The sequence below is a fragment of the Nelumbo nucifera genome, chromosome 4 (genome assembly GCF_055504915.1).
Source record: "Nelumbo nucifera cultivar China Antique chromosome 4, China Antique-T2T, whole genome shotgun sequence".
Classification (NCBI taxonomy): Eukaryota; Viridiplantae; Streptophyta; class Magnoliopsida; order Proteales; family Nelumbonaceae; genus Nelumbo; species Nelumbo nucifera.
In genome coordinates, this window is record NC_142652.1 from 14,044,382 (window position 1) to 14,072,070 (window position 27,689).

General features: G+C 39.3%; 1 protein-coding gene and 1 pseudogene across 3 annotated transcripts in view; both read right to left on the minus strand.

The window, feature by feature from the left end:
* MOS14 (ARM repeat superfamily protein) overlaps positions 1-27,689 on the minus strand; it is a 68,110-nt gene that overhangs the window by 21,170 nt on the left and 19,251 nt on the right. For all 3 annotated transcript variants that reach the window (XM_010273848.3, XM_088903126.1, XM_010273849.3), the window contains 15 exons: positions 25,338-25,429; positions 24,626-24,753; positions 22,543-22,618; positions 22,252-22,372; positions 22,075-22,174; positions 21,698-21,779; positions 11,053-11,135; positions 9,722-9,841; positions 9,495-9,546; positions 9,201-9,356; positions 6,096-6,219; positions 5,912-5,993; positions 5,733-5,821; positions 5,573-5,647; positions 5,415-5,469 (listed from right to left, as the gene is read on the minus strand). In XM_010273848.3, the coding sequence (XP_010272150.1) occupies positions 5,415-5,469; positions 5,573-5,647; positions 5,733-5,821; positions 5,912-5,993; positions 6,096-6,219; positions 9,201-9,356; positions 9,495-9,546; positions 9,722-9,841; positions 11,053-11,135; positions 21,698-21,779; positions 22,075-22,174; positions 22,252-22,372; positions 22,543-22,618; positions 24,626-24,753; positions 25,338-25,429 (1,435 nt within the window). The remainder of the gene's footprint in view (positions 1-5,414; positions 5,470-5,572; positions 5,648-5,732; positions 5,822-5,911; positions 5,994-6,095; positions 6,220-9,200; positions 9,357-9,494; positions 9,547-9,721; positions 9,842-11,052; positions 11,136-21,697; positions 21,780-22,074; positions 22,175-22,251; positions 22,373-22,542; positions 22,619-24,625; positions 24,754-25,337; positions 25,430-27,689) is intronic.
* Positions 23,348-24,523, minus strand: LOC104608059 (large ribosomal subunit protein eL43z pseudogene; annotated as a pseudogene).

Below are 27,689 nucleotides of genomic sequence, written 5' to 3' on the forward strand. Positions count from 1 at the left end.
CGCAGCATAGTCAGGTTTTCAGGCCAGAGAGACAGGAATCAGACATGGAGCCTTACCTAAGGATTCACGCAGAGGGAAAGATTAGTGAAGTTTCTTTGACTGTAGAGGGCGAAAAAGTACTGGTTGAACCTAGTCCAATTCCACAGCTGAGTCAGGAAAAGGGGAAGGGCCAAGCCCTGACTCCAAGAATTGATACTCAACATCCGGTCCACATACTACCATATCTGTTACATTCAGGTAAGCCTGTCCATTTGGGTTTAGATACTAATATGGGTTCTTTGCCTGTAACAGATGTCCGGGAATCTCAACCAGACCAACTAATTGGCAGCAGGGGAGTGGCGATTGATATTGATGGAGTCCGTACTGAGAAGGGTGTTGGATTGGTAGAGAGAAATCAGAAGGAATTAGAACAGATTTGGGAGCAGATTTGTGTCCTGTTGGAGGAAAGATCCAATGGATTGGGGCAAGAATTAGGAAATACAGGGCAGAACAGGAAGTTAGTTGGAAATAAGGATAGGAAAAAGAAGAAAAAGTCTGAAGTAGAGAGACTAATAATGGACATTGAAGGGGATATCGAGTTCAGTGGCATAGGGGAAAGGAAAAAGGGTTCTAAATGAAGGAACACAATACTGGAGGGGTTTGGGCAGTGCTAGAAAGAGGAACACATTCCAATCAGTTGGAATGTAAGGGGTTTGGGCAGTGCTAGAAAGAGGAGATCGATTAAGGAGTTACTTAGGAGAGAAAGACCTGATGTTGTGATGCTGCAAGAGACAAAATTAGCTGAATTGGATAGGAGATGGGTTAGAGAGGTTTGGAAAATAAGAGGGGTAAGATGGTGCTCAGCTCCGTCATGGGGAGCTTCGGGGGGAATAGTTACGTTGCGGAGGGAGGACTTTGTAGAACCAGTAGAGGAGTTAATAGGAAACTTCACTGTATCCCTAAAATTCAGGATGGTGGAAGATCGTTTCACTTGGGTGCTAACAAATGTGTATGGTCCAACTAATTACAGAGAGAGGAATGAGTTATGGGAGGAGCTTCATGGAATTCAAGGTTTATGGGAAGGCCCTTGGTGTTTGGGAGGCGACTTTAATGCAATAAGATTCACAACTGAGTCAAATAATCCCAGACAGGTCATCACAACCAGTATGAGGAAGTTCAATGAACTAATTAATTCTTGTGAGTTGCAAGAGCTTCATTTGCTACAGGCTACCTACACCTGGTCCAATTTCCAAGAAAACCCAATTTGCTCGAAGATTGATAGGTTCCTATTTAATAAGGGTTGGGAGAGCCATTGGAGAGGTTTGGTGGCTAAGGCCCTACCTAGGATAACCTCTGATCATTGCCCTATAGAAGTAGGAAAAGAACCTTTTGGTAATGGGCCCAAACCATTCAGATTTGAGAATGTGAAATGGAATGGGGTTAGATTCCACAAAAAATTAAAAAGGTTGAGAGGCAAAATACAAGAATGGAATAAGGATCAATTTGGAAGAGTGGAGGAGGTAAAAGCTAGATTATTGATTCAGATTGAGGATTTAGATGCAAAAGAATCCAAAGGAATGATGGATGAGCAAGACAGAGAAATAAGAAGGAAACCGAAAAAGGAGTTAGAGGAGATTTCATGGAGACAAAAATCCAGACATAAGTGGATCAAGGAAGGGGATGGGAATACTAAATTTTTTCATGCTATGGCTAATAGGAGAAGAAGGAAAAATTTGATACTAAAGCTGGAGGCTGATGGTGTGGAGATAACCTCTCAAGAGGAGATTGCTAGTAGGATTGTGGATCATTTCAAATCAATCTTTCAAAGACCTTTAGAGAATCGGTTAATAGTGGGGGAGGAGAATTGGCCAACTTTGAACCAAACAGATAGGGTATGGCTAGAAAGAATGATTGAGGAAGAGGAAATTAAACAAATTGTCTTGTCTATAAATAGGGCTAAGGCACCAGGTCCAGACGAATTTACAATGGCTTTTTATTAGGATTGTTGGGACATAGTCAAAGAAGATTTAATTGGAGCCTTTAGAGAATTTGAGGACAAACATGTTGTGAGTCCTGGAATCAATGCCACCTTTCTAGCCTTAATTCTTAAAAAGACTGATGCCAAACACCCCAAAGATTTTCGGCCAATCAGCCTGGTGACAAGCATCTATAAGATTCTGGCAAAAGTGCTCTCTAGGAGGATCAAAGCAGTTCTACCTTCTCTCATTAGCCAAGCACAAGGAGCCTTTATACGAGATAGACAAATTACGAATCAGATCCTTATTGCAAATGAGAGTGTGGAAGAGATTAGGAGATCGGGTAGAAAAGGATTTGTCTGCAAACTGGACTTGGAGAAGGCCTATGATTTAGTGGATTGGAGTTTCCTGCTAGAGAGGTCAAGAAGACGTGGATTTGGGGATAAATGGTGTAATTGGATAAGAGGATGTTTAAATTCTTGTCGTTATTCTGTTTTGGTGAATGGGGTTGTTAAGGACTTCTTTCCAGCCAATAGAGGTTTAAGACAAGGTGATCCACTTTCCCCTTTCCTCTTTACTCTAGTTGCTGATGTCTTTAGTAGAATGATCTCCAAAGCAGATGAGGAGGGCCAAATAAAGGGATGGAGAATGGGGAACAGAGGCATCCCAATAACTCACCTTCAGTTTGCTGATGATATTGTTATTTTATGTGAAGGGATTGAGTTGAGCAAAGTGGAGAACCTTAAGATTTTAATAAGTACTTTTGAGAGGGTCTCCAACTTGAAGGGTAAACTTTGATAAAAGTTGTGTGGCTAGAGTAAATATGGAGAATAGGGAGATTGAATCCATTGCAGAGTGCTTAGGTTGCAACATTTCTTCTTGGCCTTTGGCATACTTAGGACTACCCTTAGGAGCTAACCCTAAAGAAAGTAGTTTATGGGCCCCTATTGTGGAGAAATTTTATAAATACTTGGCGGCTTGGAAAAAGAATTACATCTCAAAAGAGGGTAGGCTGACTTTAATTAAGGCTACACTTGCCAATCTTCCAACCTACTTCCTTTCAGTGTTCAGGATTCCTCCAAGGGAGGCTAAGAAATTGGTGAAGAGAATGAGGGACTTTTTGTGGGAACCAGGAGAGGTGAATAAGGATCATTTGGTTAGATGGGAGATAGTTAACAAACCAAAGGAAGAAGGGGGTCTAGGGATAGGGAACATAGTGCTGAAGAATGTAGCCCTTTTAGGGAAGTGGTTATGGAGATGGCCCCGAGAGAGAGAAAGACTATGGCATGAGGTGGTGGAAAGCATACATGGCTGCTCTGGAAATGGTTGGGATTCCGGGATATCTCGTCGAGCTACCCTCACAACACCTTGGAAGGTTATACATGGTATCCTCCCCCGCTTCCTCAATTTGATCAGGTATGGTGTTGGTTCTGGTAATGCCATTCTAATCTGGGAGGATATTTGGGTGGGTACTCAACCCCTCAAAGATTGTTTCCCCTCGCTCTATTCCCTCTCTTGTCACAAAAACGAGCCAATTGCAAACTTTCTCCCGAGCCCGTTAACCCCCTTGTCTTTAAACTAGGAATTCGGTTTTTGTAGAGGGTTAAGGGATGATGAGTCAAGTTGTGTTGTGGAGCTAATTCATTTGCAAGAATCTGTTTGCTTGGATCCCACTTCTTCTGATGAAAGAGCTTGGACTCCTCTTCCAAAAGGTACATTTACTTGTGCTTCCTTTCTAAAATCCCTCAGTTCTGACCCCATTTCCCAAGGTTTCCCTTTCAAAGAAGTCTGGGTGTGACCTATTCCCCCCAAAATTGCTATATTCTACTGGGAAGTCTACTATGGGAAAATCAATACTTTGGAAAACTTACAGAAAAAGAGACCCTCTCTTTGTCTTTCCCCAAATTGGTGTTCCTTGTGTAGGCCAAGAATGAGGACTGTTTCCATTTTCTGATCTCATGTTCATTTGCTACACCTTTATGGAATTGGAGCCTTTGTTTATTTGGAGGTAGGTGGTCTTTGCCTTCCGATTTAAGGCCGTTATTTAACCCGTCTTTTTTTGTTTGGCACACTAGAAGAGGCAAAGTCATGTGGAAATGTGTCAGGGCAGCCACTTTGTGGACTCATTGGGAGGAAAGGAATGGAAGAATTTTTTCAGAGAAGGAAAGAGGGTTAGATGAAGTGAAGGACCGCATCCTTATAAGAACAATCCATTGGCTGAAAACATTAGATACGTTTGATGATTTCTCCTTTGATGACTTGTGGAGGAATTGGTTAATAATAGCTAACACTTCAACAAAGAAGAATAGAATCTTGTCAGAATGGGTTCCGCCTTTGGAAGGTGTCATCAAGTTGAATTTTGATGGAATCAGCCAAGGTAATCCAGGGCCTTCAGGTATAGGGGGTGTCCTGAGAAATAAGGACAGCAACATAATCTCCTTATTCTCAGGACCGGTGGGAGTAGGGGACTCCACAAGGGCAGAAATCCTTGCTGCAGTACAAGGAATTCAGATTGCTAACCAGCTTGGGGCGGAGCATCTCCTAGTTGAAGGGGACTCTAAGATGGTAACGGGATGGCTTCTAAACCCGGATACTACCATTTGGGGCTACAAAGATCTCATAAAAAAAGTAAAGTTAACCAGCAATATGAGAGTTAAGGTAATATGGGTTAGCAGGTCTGCTAATTCTATGGCTGATTCTTTAGCCAAACAGGGGGTTTCCAGGGAAGACCTTTTTTGTGCTACTCTGTAAACTATTAGTAATCTGGAACTTGTACTTAACTAGCCCAGAGAGGTTGCAACTCGTGCCTCTACTCGGGGACTTTGTACTATTGTCTATTGCTCATTAATAAACTTATTTCAATCATAAAAAAAAAAAAACTCTGAATGCAGAGAATGTTGTTCTGAATTCTGAAAATTGTCAAATGTCCATTTTAACCCCATATATGAGAACTTTTGTTTGTGTTTTGGGGGTATCGTTAGAAAACAAAAAGAAAATGAACACCCATTTTTTTTCTCATAAAGTTTAAGATTCCTCTTAGGAGATAAGAGTTAAGAGGAAACAAACAGGCCCTAAGTTATGAATTTTCATTATCTTTTGGCCTTCTTGATTGAAAGATTAATAAATATATTGCATATTTTGTTTTTTTTCTTTTCAATAAGCAACAGTATGCATACAAATTAACAAGCAAATTATTACAAGCATTCAGGAGGCATCCTTAGCTTTTTCATTTCCTGTATCATTTTTAGGAAGAAATCACAAGCATGGAGACAAAGCTTTAAATTCAGAAATAAAGAACCAGAGTTGATAAAACAGTCTTATGAACAAAAGGAGGAAATTGATTGGATGTGTGAAAAAATATTCATGTAACAAGATTAAGCAGATGAAATTCTACTGAAATATCTTAGATTAGACAAGTGAACCAAAATTCCAGCTTAAACCACATCTTAGAAGACTCACCGCATATTTGCAAGCCCGGCACAAGGACTCCATTGTTCTCATGTCCCAAGGACGACTGTGAAAGAACCATTTCAAGTTCACGATTAGACGAGTTCAAAATTCAGGTGTATCCACATGAGAATTTTGTTTTGCAATGACAGAAATGCTTAAAGCCTTACTGATCAAAGATAGCTTTAAAAATTGGCCATAGCCTTTGAATTGCATCTCCTACAGCTTCAGGATGGTTTACATATCTAACAAGGTTTCAGTTTCAGAATCATGACAATTTATTCAATCAGTGGAGAAGTAGCATACTGATAAAAGAAATGCAATCTATACCTGAAAATGTTTGCAAGTCTATCAATGTTAACAGTAAGCTCGCGTGCAATTATTTGTTGCAATGGTCCTGGACCTTGATTAACAATTTCCTGGATTTGCACATGGAATAAATGAAGATAGAAAGGTAACATCATCTTTCTGAAAACACTAGTAACTAGTTCCTTAGAAATAACACTAACCTGCAAAGGGGTTACAACTGGCAAGCATAATGCTTCAAGGGCTTTCTTAGCATGATCTGGTGGAAGCTCTGTAATAACCATACTGAGACAGAAAGTTTTAGAACCACATTGAAAGTGCATAAACAAGGTTTTCTAACTTATTTAAAAATTGACCATGTTAACTGATTTGGAGCAACACAAATACCTAAAAGCTTCAACCAAGTGCAGCGAGTCTTCAGCAGAGACCTTATAACCACCTTCCCCACTGACTGCTCTATGGTAAATGTGGAAGAGACCATCTAATGATCCGCAAAGTTTTTTCCGGCAATCTAGCCATTAAAAGTAAACAATTACTTGACCACAAGTCTATAACAGTGATTGACACATGTAATCATGTTTGTGATGTTGGTCACTAGACTAAATGGCAAAGAGTTTCTCTAGCACATATCTTGTGTAAACAACTAAATAAAGATAGAATCCTATGAGAAAATTACTGAAAGGTTAAATGACAAAAGGATGAAAAGGAAAAAAAGCACAGGGCAAGAATAAAGTAAAAAAAAATTCAGAAGCATATGAAAAACCAACTCCATTTAATGATTGAAAAGTAAAATAATAACTTCCTTGAAGTTCCTAAAGCATTAAATAATAGATATTAATCATGCCCCCCACCCCCCACCCCAAAAAAAAACACAGTTATTACCAGCTAGCAAACCAAGGCTACAAGACCTACAGAGTAGTATCTCATCTACAGAAGGGATACCTGTCCACTACTAAAGGATGCTAAAACAGTGTATATCTGACATAAAAGAAACAAGGGTAAAATATAAAAACCTCCCCTGAATTTTCTGACAATCATATAAACCTCTCCTACATTTTAACCCTAATAAAATCCTCCCCTGTAGTTTAAAAAAAAAAAACGTACAATTACCTTCCTTCTGTTTGTTTTCCGGTAATGAAGACATTAAAGTTACCGAAATGCCCCCACCATTCTTTTCACTTTTTTCCCTCTTTCTTCATTTTTTGCTTCCTCTACCTTCATTCACGCATCCAACAAGCAGAGAATGACAGAACAATGGCACTCACAGCTCATCCTTCTTGCTTTTACTTTTTTATTCTTTTAACATCAAGGGATTACAACTCACAGTTGCAGGCGAACTCTGTGACAAATAACAAGTAATTGTTTGGCCCTATTCAATGTCCATTAGAAGGCCGAAATACAGCATAAACCATTAATCCTTGAAGCCATATTTGAATACTCTGTCACAGGCCCTATTCAGTGTGAGCAGTCACTTTAAGGATTAAATAATTTATTCATCTTCACCACTTCTTCTGTTCTACATGATCATTACCCAAAGCCCAAAGATCCATAGAACAGATAACACTAACGTATACTGAAAACTCCAAAAGCTAAATCAAATGGTCAAAGTTTCCTCACCACTCTGCTTGAACTTCCCATGCTGCCTCTTATCTCTCAACATCACTCTATGTACCTATTGGCAATGATCAATTGTTTCAATCTATTAAAACAGAAGAATATACTGTTGTTTTCTCTCTTTTAGGTCTACCAAATGCCGGCAATCAAATTATTTCAACCTATAACTCATCGGAAAATCTATACAAAAACAAATTGCAATATTCTTGTGGTCAATGGAGGGCTTTTCCTAGGGGTATAAACTTTAAATTCGAATCAAATCAGGCAATATCCAAATTCAAACCCAATTAGAAAATTCGATATCCAAATTCGAATTCGATTAAATATTCGAACGTTCAATTTGGTTCAAATTCAACCAATTAATTATTTTAGGTAATTATTTTATTTATATAAAGTATATAAATTATTTATATAATTTAATTATTATATATAAATTATATAAAACATTTAAATATTTTATATATTATATATAATAATTAAATAATCGGTCAAATTTGGATATTTATTGAATCGAATCAGGTCATATCCGAATTTGACCGATTATGATATTCGAATTATCCGAATTCAAATTCGAAATCGAAATTGGATTTTCGAATACCGTTGACACCCCTAGCTTTTCCTATGAAATTGGCTAGATTAGCTAATGAATTCATCTTCGTTTTCTTCAATTAGTCTACATAGGCAATCTAGGGATTGGAGGAGTCTTGATGGGATTTTGGAGGAAACAAAGGTGGATAGAGAGAACTTAGGCAAATAGCTTTTGCAAGCGAGATGGTGATTCAAAGACTAGTTCGAATGCGAAGAATGAAGGAAAGCCAAAATCCATCTTCAACTTCGACTTCTTTGCAGACCTCACCTTGTAGAGAGAAGCAAGGGAAAGGGGGTTGTGGAAGGGAGGGAAGTTGCAATGGAAGCTGATTATTCATGCACAAGAGGTTAGTAAAATTTGTGCTTGGAAATTTTAGTTTTAGTTTGTCTAGAGCTTCAGGAGATTCTCTGTATTTGTTTATTGAAACTTGCATGCTGATCAACAGCCTGAAGGCAAAACCAGTTCATGGCATCAAGTGGAATGTACATCGGGGTGTTTTAGTGAATGCCAAACAAAGTTGATTAAGGGTAAATTAGGAATTTAAAAGAATTAGAATATTATGTCCGCGTTTTCTTTTAAGAAAACAAATGAAAGGGAGGTAACTTACATTTTTCCAAAATTACAAGGGGAGGTTTGTAACAATAAAAACATAGGGGAAGTTTATATGATTGTCAGAAAACCTAGGGGAGGTTTTCATATTTTACCCAAGAAACAAAGGGTTCATTGCTAGGTTTGTCATTTGGTGCTCAAATATCCAACTACCAACATGTCTAGCCTGACTAATCTAAAACTAGGCCTTAAGTTAATCATCTGTACAATTTATACCATATTCCCCAATTTCCATTTACCACCTGGAAGCAATCCCTAAAAGGCTTATATGATTCATAAGGGTCATCTTCTAGATAATAATGATTAACTGAAAAGATGGCCAGATGGATTCAATGATGCTAACAAATTTGTGCATGATTTGATATCCCAAAGAAGGAAGAGGAAGCAAATTAGATGAAAATGCAAAACAAATATGTAACATCCAGATGTTCAATCAGCTCTAGGATGATTTCCAGACATCTGACTGGAATAAAAACTTTATCACTGGAAGGATCAGGACTACTTTATGATCCTTGGGTTTCAAGCAAATCATGTGGTGCACAGTGGCACTTTGAGTAGGACACTACAACTTCTAAGAGAGCAACCTTTCTTATTCTTTTCTTGTTGATTGGGCCGCTTTAAAAAATGATTAACCAGAGTGAAAAAACTGCCAAAAAAGTATTAGTGATAAGACTCCATACCATCACAGATGTGCCTGAATGCTAAAGCTGCAGCAGCTGCAGAATCTTCAGATAGGCTCATTCCACTCATGAGAATCTCTACAACTGAAGGCAGAACTGAGAGACCACTTGGTGAAGCATCAAACCATTTTGAATATGCTCCAATTGTTAAGCATACTGAAGAAGTAACCAAAACAAACATAAATAAATGAGCTAATGATGCAATCACAGCTAGAACTCAATACTGTGAAGTGCAAGGAAAACAAAATATCTATGCTCAATTCTGAACTGTGCCAACCATGCTAGAAATATCACCTGTCTGAAGCAACTGAGGTTGTTGAGGAAGTTTCGGAAGCAAAGCCATAACCTGCAGAAAATAAGCACATCTTATACAAAACAAAATTCTCATACACTTTTCATTAAGGACTAAAAACATACTTAAGCAATTGGGTAGAGAATCCAGAAAAACAGATACCACAACATAAAGATGTTGTCAGGAATCAATTTGCACACAAGAAAATTCCAGTGTAGGGCAACCGTACCTGGGGCATTACTTCAACTTCAACAATAGAAACATAATTTGCAATAGCCCGTATACAATATAGAGCAGCCTCTGCAGGGCGCCATTCACAAGGTTCATTATTTCTGCAGTTGCTTACAGCCTGGGATATTCACGTGTGTAAGGGAGATCTTCAAACCATAGTAAAAAGCTCACCAAATAAATTTACTACTATGCAGAGAAAAAGCACTGAATATATAATTCCATTAACCCCCAATAACTTTTACTAAGGTTTCCATCATTTAAACCACAAAGTGATAAATGAAGGTATAACCAGTAAGTAACATCAAAAAGTAAGAAAACGAGTTATGAATGCATTGCACAGCTCCCAAAGAGAATTGAAGAAACACATCATTCTTATAACTTTTTGTCCTGATTTAAAATTTACACCAAAATGTTTCCACTTCAATGTCAACAGAAGCAAAACTTACATGGTTAGAGATTTAGGTCAAATTTTGGTATACCCATAGAATTAAAAAAAAAAAAAAAAAAAAAAAAAAAAAAACACATGAATTCAATCAAAGCTTGAAAACATGCCATCTAAAACTCTAAAAAAGAAAATAGAAATGGCATTGACCACCTATTTAGAGTAGTTTTCTTATATCTCCAACACTTAAAACAGCATTTATCCAGCCCAGGCATCAACCCAACATTCATGTTGGGTGGCAAGTTGATGAGATTGGCCCACCAGGCTGAAAGCCAAACTAGCCATGTTAACATGTTAAATATATTATCATTATGAAAACCAGTAATTGTGCAATAATAACGATAATCATAAATCATAAAACCATTCAGGACATGATAATCAACAAACGAACCTCAGAAACCAAGTTCTGGAACATGATCACAAATACTAACATAGAATCTAAAGCTGACTTGGTGCAATTCCTTGCTATTCATGAAAGAAAACTAGGAATCTAACTTTGGAAATTATATTTGTTAGAGAATAAAATCCTATTCAGGGACCTGTTATATTTGAGATGGTATCAGAGCCTGTTTTGACCAAGTGGTCAAGTGTTGGATCCTCATCGACCCTGTTATAATTAAATTAAATTTCAGCACAAGGTATGGGTGGGCCTGTGCATGTCCATACTTCAAGCCTGATGGCTCTTTGCGTGAGGGGGCATGTTAGAGAATAAAAACCAATTCAGGGACCTCATCTCATAGCTTTTTTAGGTTGAATGGTTCTTTGAGAATATTTAATGACCTTCAAGACAACCAACACTGTCATTTATATGTGCACAACCTTCCTTTTTCCCCTTTAGAAAACTGATGAAAGTTTTTTTTTCAGCAGCAAGTGAATAATTTCCTCACCTCTACAAGCTTCATGTAAAGAATTTTCAATGTCGCTTCACCGCCTAAAACTGATGCTGTATCACTTAAAACATCCGCAACAGCTAGCCATACAAAAGATTTTGTTAGTGTTACTGGGAGTACAACAGGCCAGCTGTGCCCAACAAGAAATTAATAAATAAGGAGATGGAGGCAATAACTTTCAAATCCAAGTGACAATAGCCGCCTCACGTAGAATGAGAAAGTAATAGATAAAGAAACAATAAAATCTGTAAGCATGTTAAAAAGACAGTACTAGGTTTTATCCCCCTTGCAAATGAAACATGTAAAAACAAACTCCATCTCCTGAAATTTGGCAATCAACTAATAATCACATTCACGTCTCAGACATACATACTTAGACATGTACATTCATTTTTCAAGAATTTATCAAACAAAGAACCAAAAGATACTGTTAGCGTAAGGGGTATTTCTGTCTTTATACTTATATTAAGGTTGCTGATCTGTAATATTATGTTAGAACCAGTGCTCCTTACTTAAATAAGGGCACATATGTCTTTTTCATTTATTTTAATAATAAAAGCACATGTCTGGCCGAATGGGAGTTAGGTTTTTTGACTTCCAGTTCGAACCAGACTTTCTCCTTTTCTCTCTCTTTTTCTTCCACCTTTCTACCTCTCTCTACGTGACTGATCTCAGACAAATAGAACTCCAAGGCAGGCCGAATCATAACATGGTATCAAAGCCACTCGAATCTGCCTAGATTTCTATTCTCTGTGCACCCAATCTAGGGTTTCTCTTGATTTTCCTGCATTCAACTGGAGATAAGGGAAAGGGCTGAAAAGGAGTGATCGCCCTCTCCCCTTGGAGGTTTTATGCCTCCAGTTGTGTCTTGTGTGGTCGGTTGATGTGGTTTCTAAGAAGCCCTGCCCTAATCGATGAAGAGAAGAGGACCGATCTATGTGATGCAGTGGCTGTCTTGTGTGGACTGATTTTCTGCTCGTGTGGTTGTTCCTTCAGTGATAAGGTAAGAGATTTCTATGCATGACTTCTATTATGGATCGAATAGGAAGTATGTTTCAGATCATATGCTGGGGTTTCAGACAGTAGCGTGCTAGGGTTTATGCTGTTTTTGTGTATTTCGAAAGAAGAGTTGTGATCATATAGTGGTGAGATTTCAGGTAGCCGTAGGAGTAGGGTTTGTGGTGTAAAGAGTACAATTTTCAGCAACAACAAGTGCTGAAATCAGTGTGACGGGTGTGATCTAGTCGTGTGCAGTGTGCAGAATTCAGTGATAATAGAATTCAGCAAGTGTGCAGAATCGGTGATAACAGAATGGGAGATAACAGTGATTGTAAATCTAATGTGATGGTGCCTACAAACTACCTGAATGTTCAGATGACCTCCATTAAACTAAATGGAGAGAACAATGTGCCTTGGGCTAAATCCGTTGAAGTCTTTCTGAAGGGAAAGAAGAAAGTAAAACACACAAGAGAGGAGAAACCCTCCACTGACTCTCACGAGTATGAAGACTGGGAGCAAGAGGATGCTCAGATCATCACATGGTTATGGAATACTATGGAACCCAGGATTAGTGTAAATTTCATGTTTCTTGACACTGCCAAAGATGTGTGGGACCATGCGAAGAAATTGTATTCGGGTCAGGACAATACAACCAGAGTATATCAGTTGTATCAAGAGTACTTTAATCTGCAACAAGGTAACCAGAGTCTTGAGGAGTACTATGCCAGTATGAGAAACATATGTAATGAGATGAATGTCTATCACCCTCTCACTTCTGATGTTAAAATTCAGCAACGGAGAGAACAGCTTGATGTGACTCGATTTTTGGTGGGACTGAAATCTGAATATGAACCAGTACGGGCTTAGATACTAGGAGGATCAGCTCTCCCTTCTTTAGAAGAGGTATTTGCTCGACTCCGGAGGACTTCTATCGGATCTACTGAGAACTCTAATATCTCAGATAGATCTGCCTTTATTGTGTCGAGAGGCCGTGGTGCTAGAGGTGGAGCTCTGGGAGCTCAGTCTGGCTGTGGTGGTAGTAGTGGTCCGATGTATGGCCAAAGTGGCAATGGTGGGCCTACTTATAATCGTAGTGGTGGTCGTACTGGGGGCAGAGATTCAGGGGGAGCCTGTGGTAGAGGACGTGGCTCAGGCCCGAGGAGGTGCACTCATTGTGGTATGGATGGACATACCAATAACTATTGTTATGATCTACATGGTCCACCCTCAACCTGGGCCAATCATGTTGTGACTAGTGACACCAGTTCCAGCTTTAGACAGGAGAATCGTTCATCTGATCAGATACCTCCTACATCCACAGATGGTCCCGTGAAGGAGATGGTGAGTGTTCCCCGTGATGAATATGAGAGGTTTATCCAATCCACATCACAGCAGAACATGGCTACTTTCGCTCACTCAGGTATGGTTTCTTTGGCATCCACACCCAATCCCTGGATCATTGACTCTGGAGCCTCCGATCACATGACTGAAACTCCAGGTGTGTTTTCTCCCCTATCTCATTGCTCAACATCACAATCTGTCACCCTTGCTAATGGTTCCACATCCTCAATTTGTGGTGTTGGTAATGTTGACCTAGACCCTGTATCCCTATCCTCAGTTTTGTATGTTCCTAAATTGCCTTATAATCTTATGTCTGTTAGTAAGCTGACCAAATCACTTAATTGCTCCATTACTTTTTATCCTTCTATGTGTGTTTTTCTGGATCTCAAGACAGGGATGAAAATTGGTGGAGGGCATGAAGCTGGTGGACTGTATTACCTTGACAATGGTGGAAAAACTTCAACAGCTCTCCAGTCATCCCTTTCTCCTCTCCAGTGGCACTGTCGATTTGGTCATCCATCGCTGAAAGTTTTGAAGGCTTTGGTTCCGTCATTGAGTCAACTTTCTGTTTTGGATTGTGAGTCGTGTCAGTTTGGGAAACACCATCGTGTTCCCTTTAGTTCTAGGGTTGATAACCGTGTGTCAAGTCCTTTTTCTTTGATTCACTCCGATGTTTGACGTCCTTAAAAAGTGATGTCATATAATGGGTATAAATATTTTGTCATTTTTTTAGATGATTTTTCAAGGATAACGTGGCTCTATCTAATGAAAGAAAGAAGTGAATTGTTTACCATTTTTCAGAAATTTTATACTGAGATTCGTAATCAATTTGGTATTCACATTAAAGTTTTCCGTTCTGATAATGGCCGTGAATATTTATCATCATTTCAAGAATACCTGGACCAACACGGCATTATACATCAGACCTCATGTACCTACACCCCACAACAAAATGGGGTGGCTGAGAAAAAGAATCGCCATCTCTTGGAAACAGCACGATCCCTCATGCATCACATGAATGTTCCCAAACCCTTTTGGAGTGATGTGGCGCTTACCTCTTGCTTTCTAATTAATCGAATGCCCACGTCCATCCTTGATGGTCATTCTCCGTTTACGATCATGTTTCCCGCCTTGTCTGCGTTTCCTCTTACTCCTAGGGTATTTGGGTGTGTCTGCTTCGTCCATAATCTGGGTCCCGGGAACGACAAGTTCGATGCCCGTTCTCTCAAGTGCATCTTCCTTGGCTATTCTCGGACCCAGAAAGGGTATGTGTTACCATCCTAGTTCTCGACAGTCCTTTGTGTGTGCTGATGTCACTTTCTTTGAGTCTACTCCGTTCTTTTTGGGGTCCGGTGATACTTCTTCCTCCTCGTCACCTCCTCCTCTTCCACTTCCCGTTGTCGACCCTCTTCCCCTTGTTCCAACCGTGACCAAATCCTTGCCTCCAATGCCACCACCTGTTGAACGCCCACCTATCCGTCAAGTGTATACACATCGCCCACGCGCATCCGACTACATCACCGTCGACAGATCCGGCTCCAGACCCGAACCCAGCATCTAATCTTGATCTTCCCATTGCCTTGCGGAAAGGTAAACGCACTTGCACCCTTCATCCTATTTCTTATTATGTTTCACTTACTCACCTTTCCACCTCCCATCGCCAGTTTGTCACCTTGTTATCATAAATTGTTGTCCCTAAGGATGTCCAGGAAGCCCTTGCCTCTCCAGGGTGGTGTCGTGCGATGGAAGAAGAACTTTCAGCCCTTCATCATAATCATACTTGGGACCTCATCGTTCTTCCTCCTGGGAAGCAAGTTGTTGGTTGTAAATGGGTTTATACAGTTAAGTATCTACCTGATGGTAGTGTTGAGCGCCTAAAAGCGCGATTGGTTGCAAAAGGGTACTCCCAAACCTATGGTATTGACTACACGGAGACCATTTCACCAATTGCTAAGATAGGGTCAGTTCACATTAGCACGACATGAGTCAAGCTTCGACCAAGTGAACGCTGTTTTGCAAGCAGTGTTAACCAAACTCCAAGCCTTTCGAGCCTCACGAACCACTCCCGAGACCAACCCTTTTGCACACGAAGAGTCCTCACACCCGCACACTTCCCGTTACAGCTCCACCCATGATCACCCTCGTCAGCATGTCAAATTGTCGTTTCCGAAAGTTAATGGGGACGATCCGAGCGGCTGGATTTACAAGGCAGAGCAATATTTTGACTTCCAAAATATTGTACCGGACCAACAAGTGCATCTAGCTTCCTTCCATCTAGAAGGCATCGCCTTGCAATGGCATAGGTGGCTGACGAAACATCGCGGACCACTCACATGGGAAGAATTCTCTAAGGCGGTGCTACAACGATTTGGTCCAACCGACTACAAGGATCCGTCGAAAGCTTTAACTCGCCTCAAGAAAACTACAACTGTGGCAACTTACCAAGAAGCCTTTGAACGACTCTCCCATCGAGTTGACGGCCTACCCAAGAGTTTTCTCATTGGTTGTTTTATTGCAGGACTTCGCGATGACATTCGTATAGACGTGAAGATTAAGCAGCCTAGAACCTTGATAGATACGATCGGAGTTGCTCGACTAATTGAGGAACGGAACCAACTACAACGGAAATCGAACCAGCAAGTTCGATCCCAACCAACCGTAGTATCCCAGAGGGGGTCACCTAACCCAATGGCGGGTGTGCTCAGGCCTCCACCAACCCAGCGCACGAACCAGGTTCCCAGCACTCCACCAGCAACATTCCGACGACTCACCAACCAGGAGGCGCGAGAACGTCGCGAGAAGGGATTATGTTATTACTGTGATGAGAGGTTCACCGCTGGCCACCATTGCAAACGACCACAATTATTCATGATCGAGGATCCCGTAAAGGCGGACACGGAGAATGTCGAGCCAGAGGCAGAGAACCAAGAAACGATTCCTGAGATCTCCTTCCATGCAATTGCAGGAGCTGAGCACCCGCAAACCATACGCGTTCTAGATAAGCTGAAAAACTAGAACGTGACGGTGCTTATTGATGGCAGCAGCACCCACAACTTCATTGATCAAGCCATAGTCTCTAAGTTCGGGTTACCAGTGAACCGAGACAGAAAATTCGAAGTCATGGTCGCCAACCGGGAAAAGATAGAATGTGTGGGGTAGTGCCGGGCTCTCACTCTCGCCATCCAAGGGCATCCCATTACTGCTGACTACTACGTTCTTCCAGTTGCAGCCTGCCAGCTGGTATTAGGAGTACAATGGCTAGAAACTCTTGGACCCATCGAGATGGATTACAAACAGCTGACCTTGACGTTTAAGAAGGGGGGAGTCTCTTGCACCTTCCAGGGAGTGGGACGAGCCAGCATCGAAGCCTTAACCGACAAGGAGTGCAATGGATTACAAGGTACGGGGTTCCTTTTCCAAATAGTTCCTTCAAACTGCAGCAGCCAGCCCAGTTGTTATCCACCTGAGATGGACCACATCCTAACCGAGTTTTCTCATGTATTTGAGCCGCCCACCAACCTGCCTCCTAAACGACCACATGACCATCAAATTCCGCTCCTTCCCGACAAGGGACCAGTTAGTGTGAGGCCATATCGGTACCCATATTATCAAAAGACAGAAATAGAAGAAATGGTGAAGGAGCTTCTGCAGTCAGGATTGATAAGACCAAGCAACAACCCATTTTCATCACCGGTTTTGTTAGCCAAGAAGGCTGATGGACTATTTGATGAGCTCCACGGGACCAAATTCTACTCCAAACTGGATCTACGGTCGGGGTACCATCAAATTTGGGTGCGAGGAGGTCTACATGGAGCAACCTCCAGGGTTTGTTGCTCAGGGGAAGATGGTAAGGTGTGCAGACTAAGGAAGGCTATATATGGGCTTAAACAATCTCCTTGAGCATGGTTTGGTAGGTTCAGTGAGGTGGTAAAGAAGTTTGGTATGAAACAGTGCCAAGTTGATCATTCTGTATTCAGTCATGACTCTCCGGGAGGAAAAATACTTTTGGTGGTGTATGTAGATGATATTGTTATTACCGGAAATGATAACATGGGTATTGACAGGCTGAAGACTTATCTACAGGATCATTTTCAAACAAAGGATCTTGGTAAACTGAAATATTTCTTGGGGATAGAGGTAGTGAGATCTAAGTATGGTATTAATCTATGCCAGAGGAAATATGTGCTTGATTTGCTGGAAGAAAAAGGCTTGTTGGGTGCTAAACCAACTGAAACACCTATGGACACAAATACTAGGCTAAGCAGTGATATGGGTGAAGTGTTTGAAGACCCTGGCAGATACCGATGACTTGTAGGTAAACTGAACTACCTAACCATTACTAGGCTAGACATCTCATTTGTGGTTAGTGTGGTAAGTTAGTTCATGTAGAAACCTCCGATTCCTCATTGGAATGTAGTTCTGAGAATTGTGAGGTATTTAAAAGGGGCTCCGGGTCGCGGTTTGATATACAAAAGTGGCGGAAAACTTGAAATAGAAGGGTATTCTGATGCTGATTGGGTCGGTTCTATGTCTGATAGGCGGTCTACCACAGGCTATTGCACTTTCCTAATGGGTAACCTGGTGACATGGAAAAGTAAGAAGCAGACAGTCATGGCAAGAAGTAGTGCAGAAGCAGAATATAGAGCTATGGCGCATACTGCTTGTGAATTAGTGTGGCTAAGGAACCTTCTACAGGAAGTAGGGTACAATATCAATACTCCAATGAAACTCTATTGTGACAATCAGGCTACAGTTCGTATTTCTTCTAAACCGGTGTTTCATGAAAGAACCAAGCACATTGAGGTTAATTGTCACTTTGTGAGGGAGAAGGTGCTAAATGGAGAGCTAGACACTGAATACGTTAATACAGGAAACTAGTGGGCAGACTTATTTACAAAAGGGTTAGTGGGGAAGAGTGAACTACATATGTAACAAGCTGGGATTATATGATATATACTCACCAGCTTGAGGGGGAGTGTTAGCATAAGGGGTATTTCTGTCTTTATACTTATATTAAGTTGCTGATCTGTAATATTATGTTAGAAGCAGTGCTCCTTACTTAAATAAGGGCACATATGTCTTTTCCATTTATTTTAATAATAAAAGCACATGTCTGGCCAAATGGGAGTTAGGTTTTTTGACTTCTAGTTCGAATCAGACTTTCTCCTTTTCTCTCTCTCTTTTTCTTCCACCTTTCTACCTCTCTCTACGTGACTGATCTCAGACAAATAGAACTCCAAGGCAGGCCGAATCATAACAGATACAAATATAAATCTAAACTTATATTTTCAGGTTCAAAAAGATATACTTGGCATTTTAAATGTTCAGTGGGTAAGCTTAGTCTCTAACAATTTGCAGCTATGACTTACAGTAGCAAATGGCATTACCACAGAGGAGCTAAGAAGCACATATAACTTAATGCTAGAAAACTATGCAATATTAACATAAGAGCTCTCTTGGCGATTCCTTTCTTTTAAAAAGAAAGGTTCTTTAATATTTATTTATTATAACAAGCAAGATCATTGAATTGGCAAAATGACCTGAAAGAAGTGAATTGAATAGATAGTTTTAGATTGGTTCTTTGCCCAAATTTTCTTCTTTTCAAATTTAATTGGCAAAATGACAACCCTTTATGATGTATGAGTAGGAGTGACTGTTCTGATACCAATTTGATGTACAACTGATGTGATCTAAGGATGGACTGGTAACAATTTGAGAGAAACTGAAAAAGATGATGGTAAGGATTAGATTTAAGGTTCGGCTTCGAGGGGATAAAGGTAGGTCTGGGCAAGGGGAATGAGGCTTTGTATGGATTTTTTCTGATAAATAAGGCTTTGTATGGTTTCATGGTTGTATGATACAACTAGGAAGTTGGTATACTGCTGAAGAGAGAACAAAATTTTCAATATCTAAAAACTGGAATCGAATTTCTTCAAATTGTGTTAGAGGAAGGCTTAGTTAAGTGAACCAAATGAGATGATTGAGTTCGGAGGGATTTTAAGAAGGGTTTTTTTTTATAGATGGATTTTAAGAAGGTTTAACACAAAATATAAGAGTTCTCAAAATCAGAAACTACTGAGAACAAGGGATTTTAGTGGGTATTTTTGAAAACTGTTTCAATGGGATGAAAAGGAGTCTTAGATATGGGGGGACGACTGAACCATACCTGGGTTTCCCCTAGTTTTGATGGTTAAGGTTTAGAGAGAGAAGTTTCTTTCTCTAAAAAAAGGCTTGTGGATGTTGAGAACTGAAGGGAATTGAGAGGAGACTTACAAGGGATCAGACCCAGTCTTTTAGGCTATGTTTAGCATCGATCCCCAAAATTGTCTGGCAATTCTCTTGATTTGGAGGATCAGAATGATGTTTCGCATTCCCTTTTCCGAGGAAACATGTGCATTTTGAAAGTAAAAACTAATCCCATGGATTGCTTTCCATAAGAAATTTCACTTCTAGAAAGAAACGTGTCTTTAGAGAAATGTGCATCTAAGCATTAGTTAAAAATAACAAACACATGTGTCCAATTTACATGTGAAAAGAGGGACACTCTCATCATTTTGCATGCAATTAGAACTCAAGCAATAAAAAAAAAAAAAAAAAAAACTAAATTCTTCCTCTTCCTTCAACACCTCTTCTCTGTGAACATTTTGTCACGCTGCTAGCTTCCACTCAATCAAAAATGGAGCACCTTATATCTTCCATTGTCCTTTATGGTGATAAGAACCAATCGGTTGCAGTCGTCTGCCTCATGTAGACAGATATTGTGATGTATTTTTCGTTTTTCTTTTTTATTCATTAAATGGGATAAATAACAATTTTAGATCGACTGTATTTATCAGTCGTCTTCTTCAGCTTGCATTCGCCAGCTTCTACTCGGTCAGAATATGGTGCTCCTCACAGCTTCCATTCTTCTTTTTACTGTTAAATTCAAGAATATTTTTTTTTTACACTTTTATTATTACTTGTGTTTTTGTGAGGAATTTCCAATAAAAGATTATTGCTATCTTGTTCTAATATTTCTTGTAAGATTTGTTATTTTGAACTCAACCTAATGATTATTAAACCAGATCTATTAAAATACCTAACAGATCAATGTTTTCTTATATGGTTATTAACAAAAAAAACATAGCATGTTAAACTAGAATCAAAATGTGATTCTCAGGAGTGCTTGTCCAAACATAGTATACAGTATTGTATAATCGGAATCTTTTTCTTTTGGAAAAAGGTAAGGTAATATTATATAAAAAGACGGAACAACCCCCATGCATAGATGCTGTACAAGTATAGGAGGTTGCAGAGAACATGGGTGGATGAAGGGACATTTATGATTCTTTTGGTAATATTTTCCATGGTAAGGGATTTCCCAAGGTCTGCAATCCAAGCATCAAAAGCTTTTATGGGGAAAATCTGGCGATGTGGAGAACTGAGAGTGTATCATGGATTTTACTGTAAAACAACCAGAACTGCTCCATTTCCAAGATCTGCTATCTTCAGAGTTTGGATCCAGATGGAAGTTGTGAAGATGAGATGGAAATTCTTCTATAATATTTAATTTCCAATCTAGAAGTTTCCTTCACAGAATCTGAATCCTAAACAAATGGTTCTTTTCTAACTCATCCTCAAAATCAGGAATACACAGAAACAATGCCAAACACAGCCTTAGTTGACAATGAATGATAGTTTTTTATCACTTTTCGCAGGCCTTTGATGGTTGTGGGTGGCTGAGCTCAAAACCTTGAAAGAGAAGACCAGAGAGAGTGAGACAGAGAGTGAGAAGGCTAGAATCATTCCAAAGCCTTGGAAATCACTCACCAGTCACCGCAACTCACAGAAGCAGGGAAAAAACTCCAAAACTCATTATCACATCTTGCAACTTTACATGCACATATAGACTGCCAAGGGTCAACTTTACATGCACATATACACTAAACTACGACTAAACTGTGACTAGACAAATCAAATTAACAGGTTGAACCTTACAGACATGCAAAATGATCAAAATAACCCTAATGCCTAAAAATACAAAGACATGAAAAATTAACAAATTTCCAATTTTCACTCTTCGGCTCCTGCATCACTTATCTGATGCTCAAAGAGAACAGTGCATGCAGATGACCTACTAGGGTAACATAGTATAAAAAATTACCAAGAATTTGTAGTAAAATCTTATTAACAGATGGCTGTTAGAACAAGTTCTATATGGGGCTTATATCTGGCATATGATGCAACTTTGGGAGGAATGTCCACTAAAAGATAACCAAAAGCTGATAAACATTACTTGTAGACTAAAATAACTATTTATTACCATATCTAGTCTGCTTAAATTCCTTGAGGTCTTCTCTTGAAAGATCCTGGTAATCTTGGGGATATTGAACACGGAAGCTAACCTGTGCAGGAGCACTTCAATTCTCAGGGAAAAGCATGGATAATATCAGATCAAAATTCAAGTAATACATATACAATTCAGAAAGGTGCATCTTCCCCCCATTTCTTAATTGGGTCAATTAGGACTTCTCTGCTAATTTTTTATTCTCCTTTTTTTGTCTTTTGTGATGACTAACAAGTATAAGTTGCAGCGACATAAAAATAAAGATGCAATTTTAGGAATAACAATCTCCAATGAATGGAGATCATTTGACATTATGACTTCAAAAATCTGAACATCCTAAACCAAAAGCATACCAAAGATACAAGTGATTCATATGATGAGCGAAAAATTTGCAGCCTCCTGCTTCGCTCTGCTTCAATGGATGCTTCATTTCCAAATGATAAGTAGGACTCCCTACAACATTAAATCACAATAATCATACTTTGTTTGATAGTAATCCAGCAAAGTGAGCATGATTCCAAGATATTTACCTTTCAGTCAAGTTAACCTGAAGGTTGTGCCAGAAGTTAAATGTCATAGAAGCAATGTTATATTCTGGGTGTGAAGCAACGTCTAGCAAGGCATGCACAATCATCATTGATTCATCAGAACCTGAAGAAAAAACAAAATGAATGATATTTTAGGTGAGTGGACTGCACGAGCGTAAATATTTATTAGTAGAACCCGATCAAAGAGACAAACAAAATCTTTCTGGATAATCTGACACATGGAAGGGCACAACAATTTCTAACATAATGTCAATGCAACATTAAGGAGCATACCATTTGCAATCAACTCCACATAAGAATCACCCATATCAGCAAATAGGCGAGCAATGGCCTTCACATCTTCCTCATCCTGATAATATATCAAGAACTATCATTGCTACAATTACTTATCAGAAGGATAATCATTAAAAGACACGTACTTAAAACATAAACTGAAAACTGGTCTTTTGAGCCCCTTATTTGATGGGTACGATGTATTTGTATCAAAAGTACCAGAAACTAAACCCCTTTACAACTAAGTACATGAATTATCTATTTCAGCTCATACACAGGCCAAAAGTAACATTTACCTATTCCCAAACACTGGTCTTTTGAGTCCCTTCGTTGATGGGTAAGATGCATTTGTATTAACATCGAATTTACCAATAGTTGACCCCCTTTACAACTAAGTACAAGTATTATCTATTTCAGTTCATATACAAGCCAGAAATAATATTACCTAATTATTACAAAAACAAGAGATTTTTATCTTTCAAATTCTGCTAATATAGATGCATAAAAGTAAATTGTGTTCCACCTCTAAAATGGCAAAAATTTCTTCACTTGAAATAAAAATAAAAGAAAAAGCTATCATTCCTTTCTTTCCACAGGCACCAACAGATAGTGAACAGGGATAGGTTCCAAAGAATAATACCTTGCTTGCTAAATACCTTCACAACCCGCAAATCAAGACAGCCAGCAAAGAACCCAGTACCACCCATTGCCTTCCAATGGTTTAATAAAACAATTCCATATTAAGTTCTAATTTTTTTTGTGACAGGGTAAATAATGAAAATTACAAAATGCCTGAATACTGCATTTAGTATAATTCCTAGGCAAGACAAAAATCAACTTCTTCCTGTCATTAATTAGCCGAGTTCAGCGCCAAAAGTTGGAATTTTTAAGAAAACTTGCTACTACCAACAAAACAGAGTTGCTGCAAGCCTGCAACAGCTACTCATCCCTCTGTCTGTTCCCTCAAATGATGGATAGTGTTCCTCACTGTTACTGCACTGACTGAGTTCAGGGTATAAGCACCCCCAGCCTTCACTTTACCACAGTTCTTGCACCCCCAGACTCCAACTACTTTTCTCTTCACAGCACACTTCCCACAAAACTCGCAAATGTACTTTCCAAGTTGACTTACTTCCATGTTCTTAATTTGCTTTTGTAAACTGCCACCATATCCTGTGCCATATTTGCCAACAATTCTGGCCTTCTTAGTCTCTTTGTCATGTTGGTGAACTCAGCTGACGAAGAGTGAGTACCGTGAGCAAATATGAGAGGGATGAGTAGTTGTTGCAGCTACAAATATATGTAATTATGTATAATATACATAAAATGCATTTATGCATATAATACAATACAGACATAAACAAAGAAAATAAGTTATTATATAGAATACAAGAAGTACAAAGCAGATACAAGAAAATAGAATAAACAGATATAACATGCAAATAGGCTAACTAATCAACCCTCAATACACCTGAAACCCAGCTACATTGGGAGAACTTGGCCCAAATATATCTTCCCCCAATCTGAAAGTATAGCAGATAAAAACCTAGGAGTAGCTCCATTGGGTGATAAAATGAGGGAAAGCAAACTAAGATGGTTTGGTCATGTGCAGAGAAGACCATCTACAGCACCAGTAAGAAGAAATAATGTGTTAAAAGTTGAAGGGGCTAGAAGAGCTTGAAACAAACCAAAAAGGACATGGGTTGAAGTAATAAAAAATGATTTAAGGGGCTATAATGTAACAATGGATAGAGCACCGATGACCGAATAAAACAGAATGGAAGAAGAGGATTCAAGTAGCTGAGCTGACCCATATAGTTGAGACAAGGTTTAGGTGACAATGACTTTGGAAGGGTTACATCAGAGACCAGCCACACACAATCTCACTGGATGGTACACTACTTGTACCTCTTAGTTAATCTCCTAGAAAGCAATTCGAAAACAGCATTAAAATCACTTCTAAGATGGAACCGTTCCCCATCTTTATGGTCTATGCTGTTTAGCCATGAGGTCATAATACAAGTTACAACCATAAGAATAAGTAACGAACCATGGACCTTTAATTATCCATCTGATGCAATACCTTTGAGGAATCTCTAAGTTGCTCCTTCAGATTCATAACTTGAGGGACAAGTACTTGAATTAAGGGCAACTGCAAGGAAAGACCAACAGAGCTTCCAGCCGCTGTGTAATGTATCAGTTCAGAAATTACTGCATAAACAAAAAAGACACATTAAACACAAGAAATGCTAGGAGTTCTATAGATTAGAAAGAGTATCATCATGAATGCTTTTATCAAGAAATTGCATGGCATCAGAAAATATGCAACAGTTCCCAAATCTATAAGTAGAGTGACTAGTCAAAGTCGGCATAGAAGTTTAAACATATAATTTTGGAACTGCAAGCCCTCAATCCTTTATAAAGTGATTCTTCCCTATGAGTACATTTTTCTATTGATAGCATGATATCTGTTAAGATCAAAGAAGAAGAAAGATGAACATCCCCATACAAAAGAAGTGTAACAAGAGCCATTGAGATTAAGGCCAACTTCAGATAACAAAGTGATAACATGATTTTTCTTTTTTTTTTGATAAGTAAAAGTGACTTCTTACATAAATTTCTGCTTTTGCCTCTTTCATCGACAGATGAGGAAAAGCATGAAAGAACCATGATTGCAAAATGACAAAAAATCTACATAAAGCTTAGGATGAAAGTTTATATCTACTAGAAAGCAGATAAACATAAAAATTCTACGAAGTTAGCTCTCTTGAAATAGCATGTTTGAATTGACATACCATCTACAGCTGCCTCTGAGAGCTGCTCAGAGTTCAAACCAGAGAGAGCTGTAAGCACCAGAGGATGTGAAGCAAGAACAGAAGCAGGAATTCTGAAATAAAAATAGAAAAAACAAGTTCAACATCATATTCAACATAAGGCAAGATAAATGGTAGGAGAAGAAGGGTTCTAAGCCCAGTTCTGTAGCACCAATAAGAATAAATTTTATCAAACTAGCAAGCTACACTCACAATCACTCCACAGCCCACTGAACTAGCAAACAGCCCTGAATTTTAAAATTGTTCTCTTAATAACCCAGGAGAGGAGGGTAGAGCAAAAAGTAATTACAGGAAGAAGTTTCATATATATGGCCTCTAGCCATAGATCCAGAGGTAGATCATTAACCAGAATTAAAAAGCAAAGACCTTACCCATTTACAACCAATTAGCACTAAATAATTGTTAGGATTGTCGGGGCAACATAGTCAAATTGTTTACCCCAAGAATTTTGAATCTAATCACCTCTGCACATGGGGAAACGAAATAGTGGTTACTGACAGCAGTGGGATGGTAAGCTATAATTTTTTGATTGTCAGATAAGTGTCATTAATAATAACAGTAAATTTTATTAATTTATAATCATGGAAAAAATCCAAACATCCCCAAAAGCAAAGGAAGAAAGAAACTAAACAATAGCATACATATGACTATGCCATAATTGATGCCATAGGGTTACAGTCTTAAAATTCCCCTTTGACCTGGTGTGCCTCCGACACCCCCCCCCCGACAAGGTCCCTCTTGTAACCCATGTTCTAGCTAGAGCATCTGCCCAACCTAGCTATTATTTTTTCTTGGGGAATCCACCCAAACAAGCAGTCAAGGATGGCTGCCAGAACTTTGGCTCTCCAAACAATGATGCTTTTAGAGATATTCCTTCACCAGCAGACCAGCTAGGCCTGAAAAACTTTGTAAAATATTTCTCCCTTGATCTCCAAGAAGCCCCCTAATATGGTAATACCTGATAGTCCAGAGTTCCTTTAACAGCACCCATCAAAGTTTAACTTTATTTGTCCCATTTCTGGAGTTCGCCACTTCGCCATCTTGTGATGTTTTCTAGTCGCAGAAACAACCACCATTTGCCAGCCTCTTAAAATGTAAGCCCATCAAGACCCCTTTGGTTGTTGAATAAAATTTCTAGATTTTTATACTATAAATGAACCTTAGAACTCAACTGAACTCCACTTAACTTCTAACCCCAACCAATTGAGGTTGACTAAACAAACTCTGTCCTGCCATTGTGCTCTATCAAGAGCCATGTTTTCTGTCAAATTATAAATTCATAAATGATTATCTTTCTGTAATAGTAAGTTACAGATGGGCTGATGGGGACTATAGAGCATAATGATAAATCAACTCAACTAAGTCTTAATTACAACTATTTGGAGTCACTCACCAGTGGGGAAGACGAAGTCTGTGGATGAGAGGATGGAGAGGATGGGATCGATGAAGTCTGTGATGGTTCACATTGATGTTAGGAAGGTGGGGAAGATGGAGGAGAGGATGAAAGTCCTTCAAGTTTAGTTGGAAGATTTTGGCAAGCAAGGTGAATGCAGAGAGGATAGAAGCCTGAGCGGCTTTGGAATAAAGGAAAGAGTGATGGGCATGAGAAAGACTCAATGGATTGGTTTCTGGGTACAGGAAAATTAAATCCAGAGAGGTAGACTTACGGTTGTGGAGGTAGTTCCCAGTGGCAGGGGTGAATAGTAATGTGAAGAGAATAAGTGCAGTGTGGCTAGGAGTGGTAGGCATTCATTTGCATGCATGGAGTGGATGAGTTCCTTGTTTTTGATAATAGAAATGGAACATGGGATAAGTTGGACATGGTGAGAATCCTGGTGAAGGTGGATGAGGTCTCTTGTATCCCAAGCATTTTGAGATTTCAGTTTGCAGGGGAATGGACTGAATGGTATGATCTCAGAGTAGTGGTGGAAGGGGAAGATAGGATGTCTATGCAATCTGCAAGGTCAACGTAGACACCAAGGATGTGGAGGTTACACGGTAGGGGTGATCATTTCAGCCCAGCCCAGAAATTCCGGGCATGGGCCTGGGTTTTGTGTTCAGGCCCAGCCCGGGCCCGGGTCCGGGCCCACATCAGGCCCGCAAATTTTAGGGCCGGGCTTGGGCTTAATACTTCAAGCCCGGCCCGGCCCGCATATATTTAAAATTACACATTTTGTGTATAAAGTACACATATGTATACATGTTATTTTACATTATATTATATATTTTATATATAAATATTATAACATGACATGTATAATTTATATTATATGTAATATTTTATATTATATAATGTATAAAATAAGTTTATAC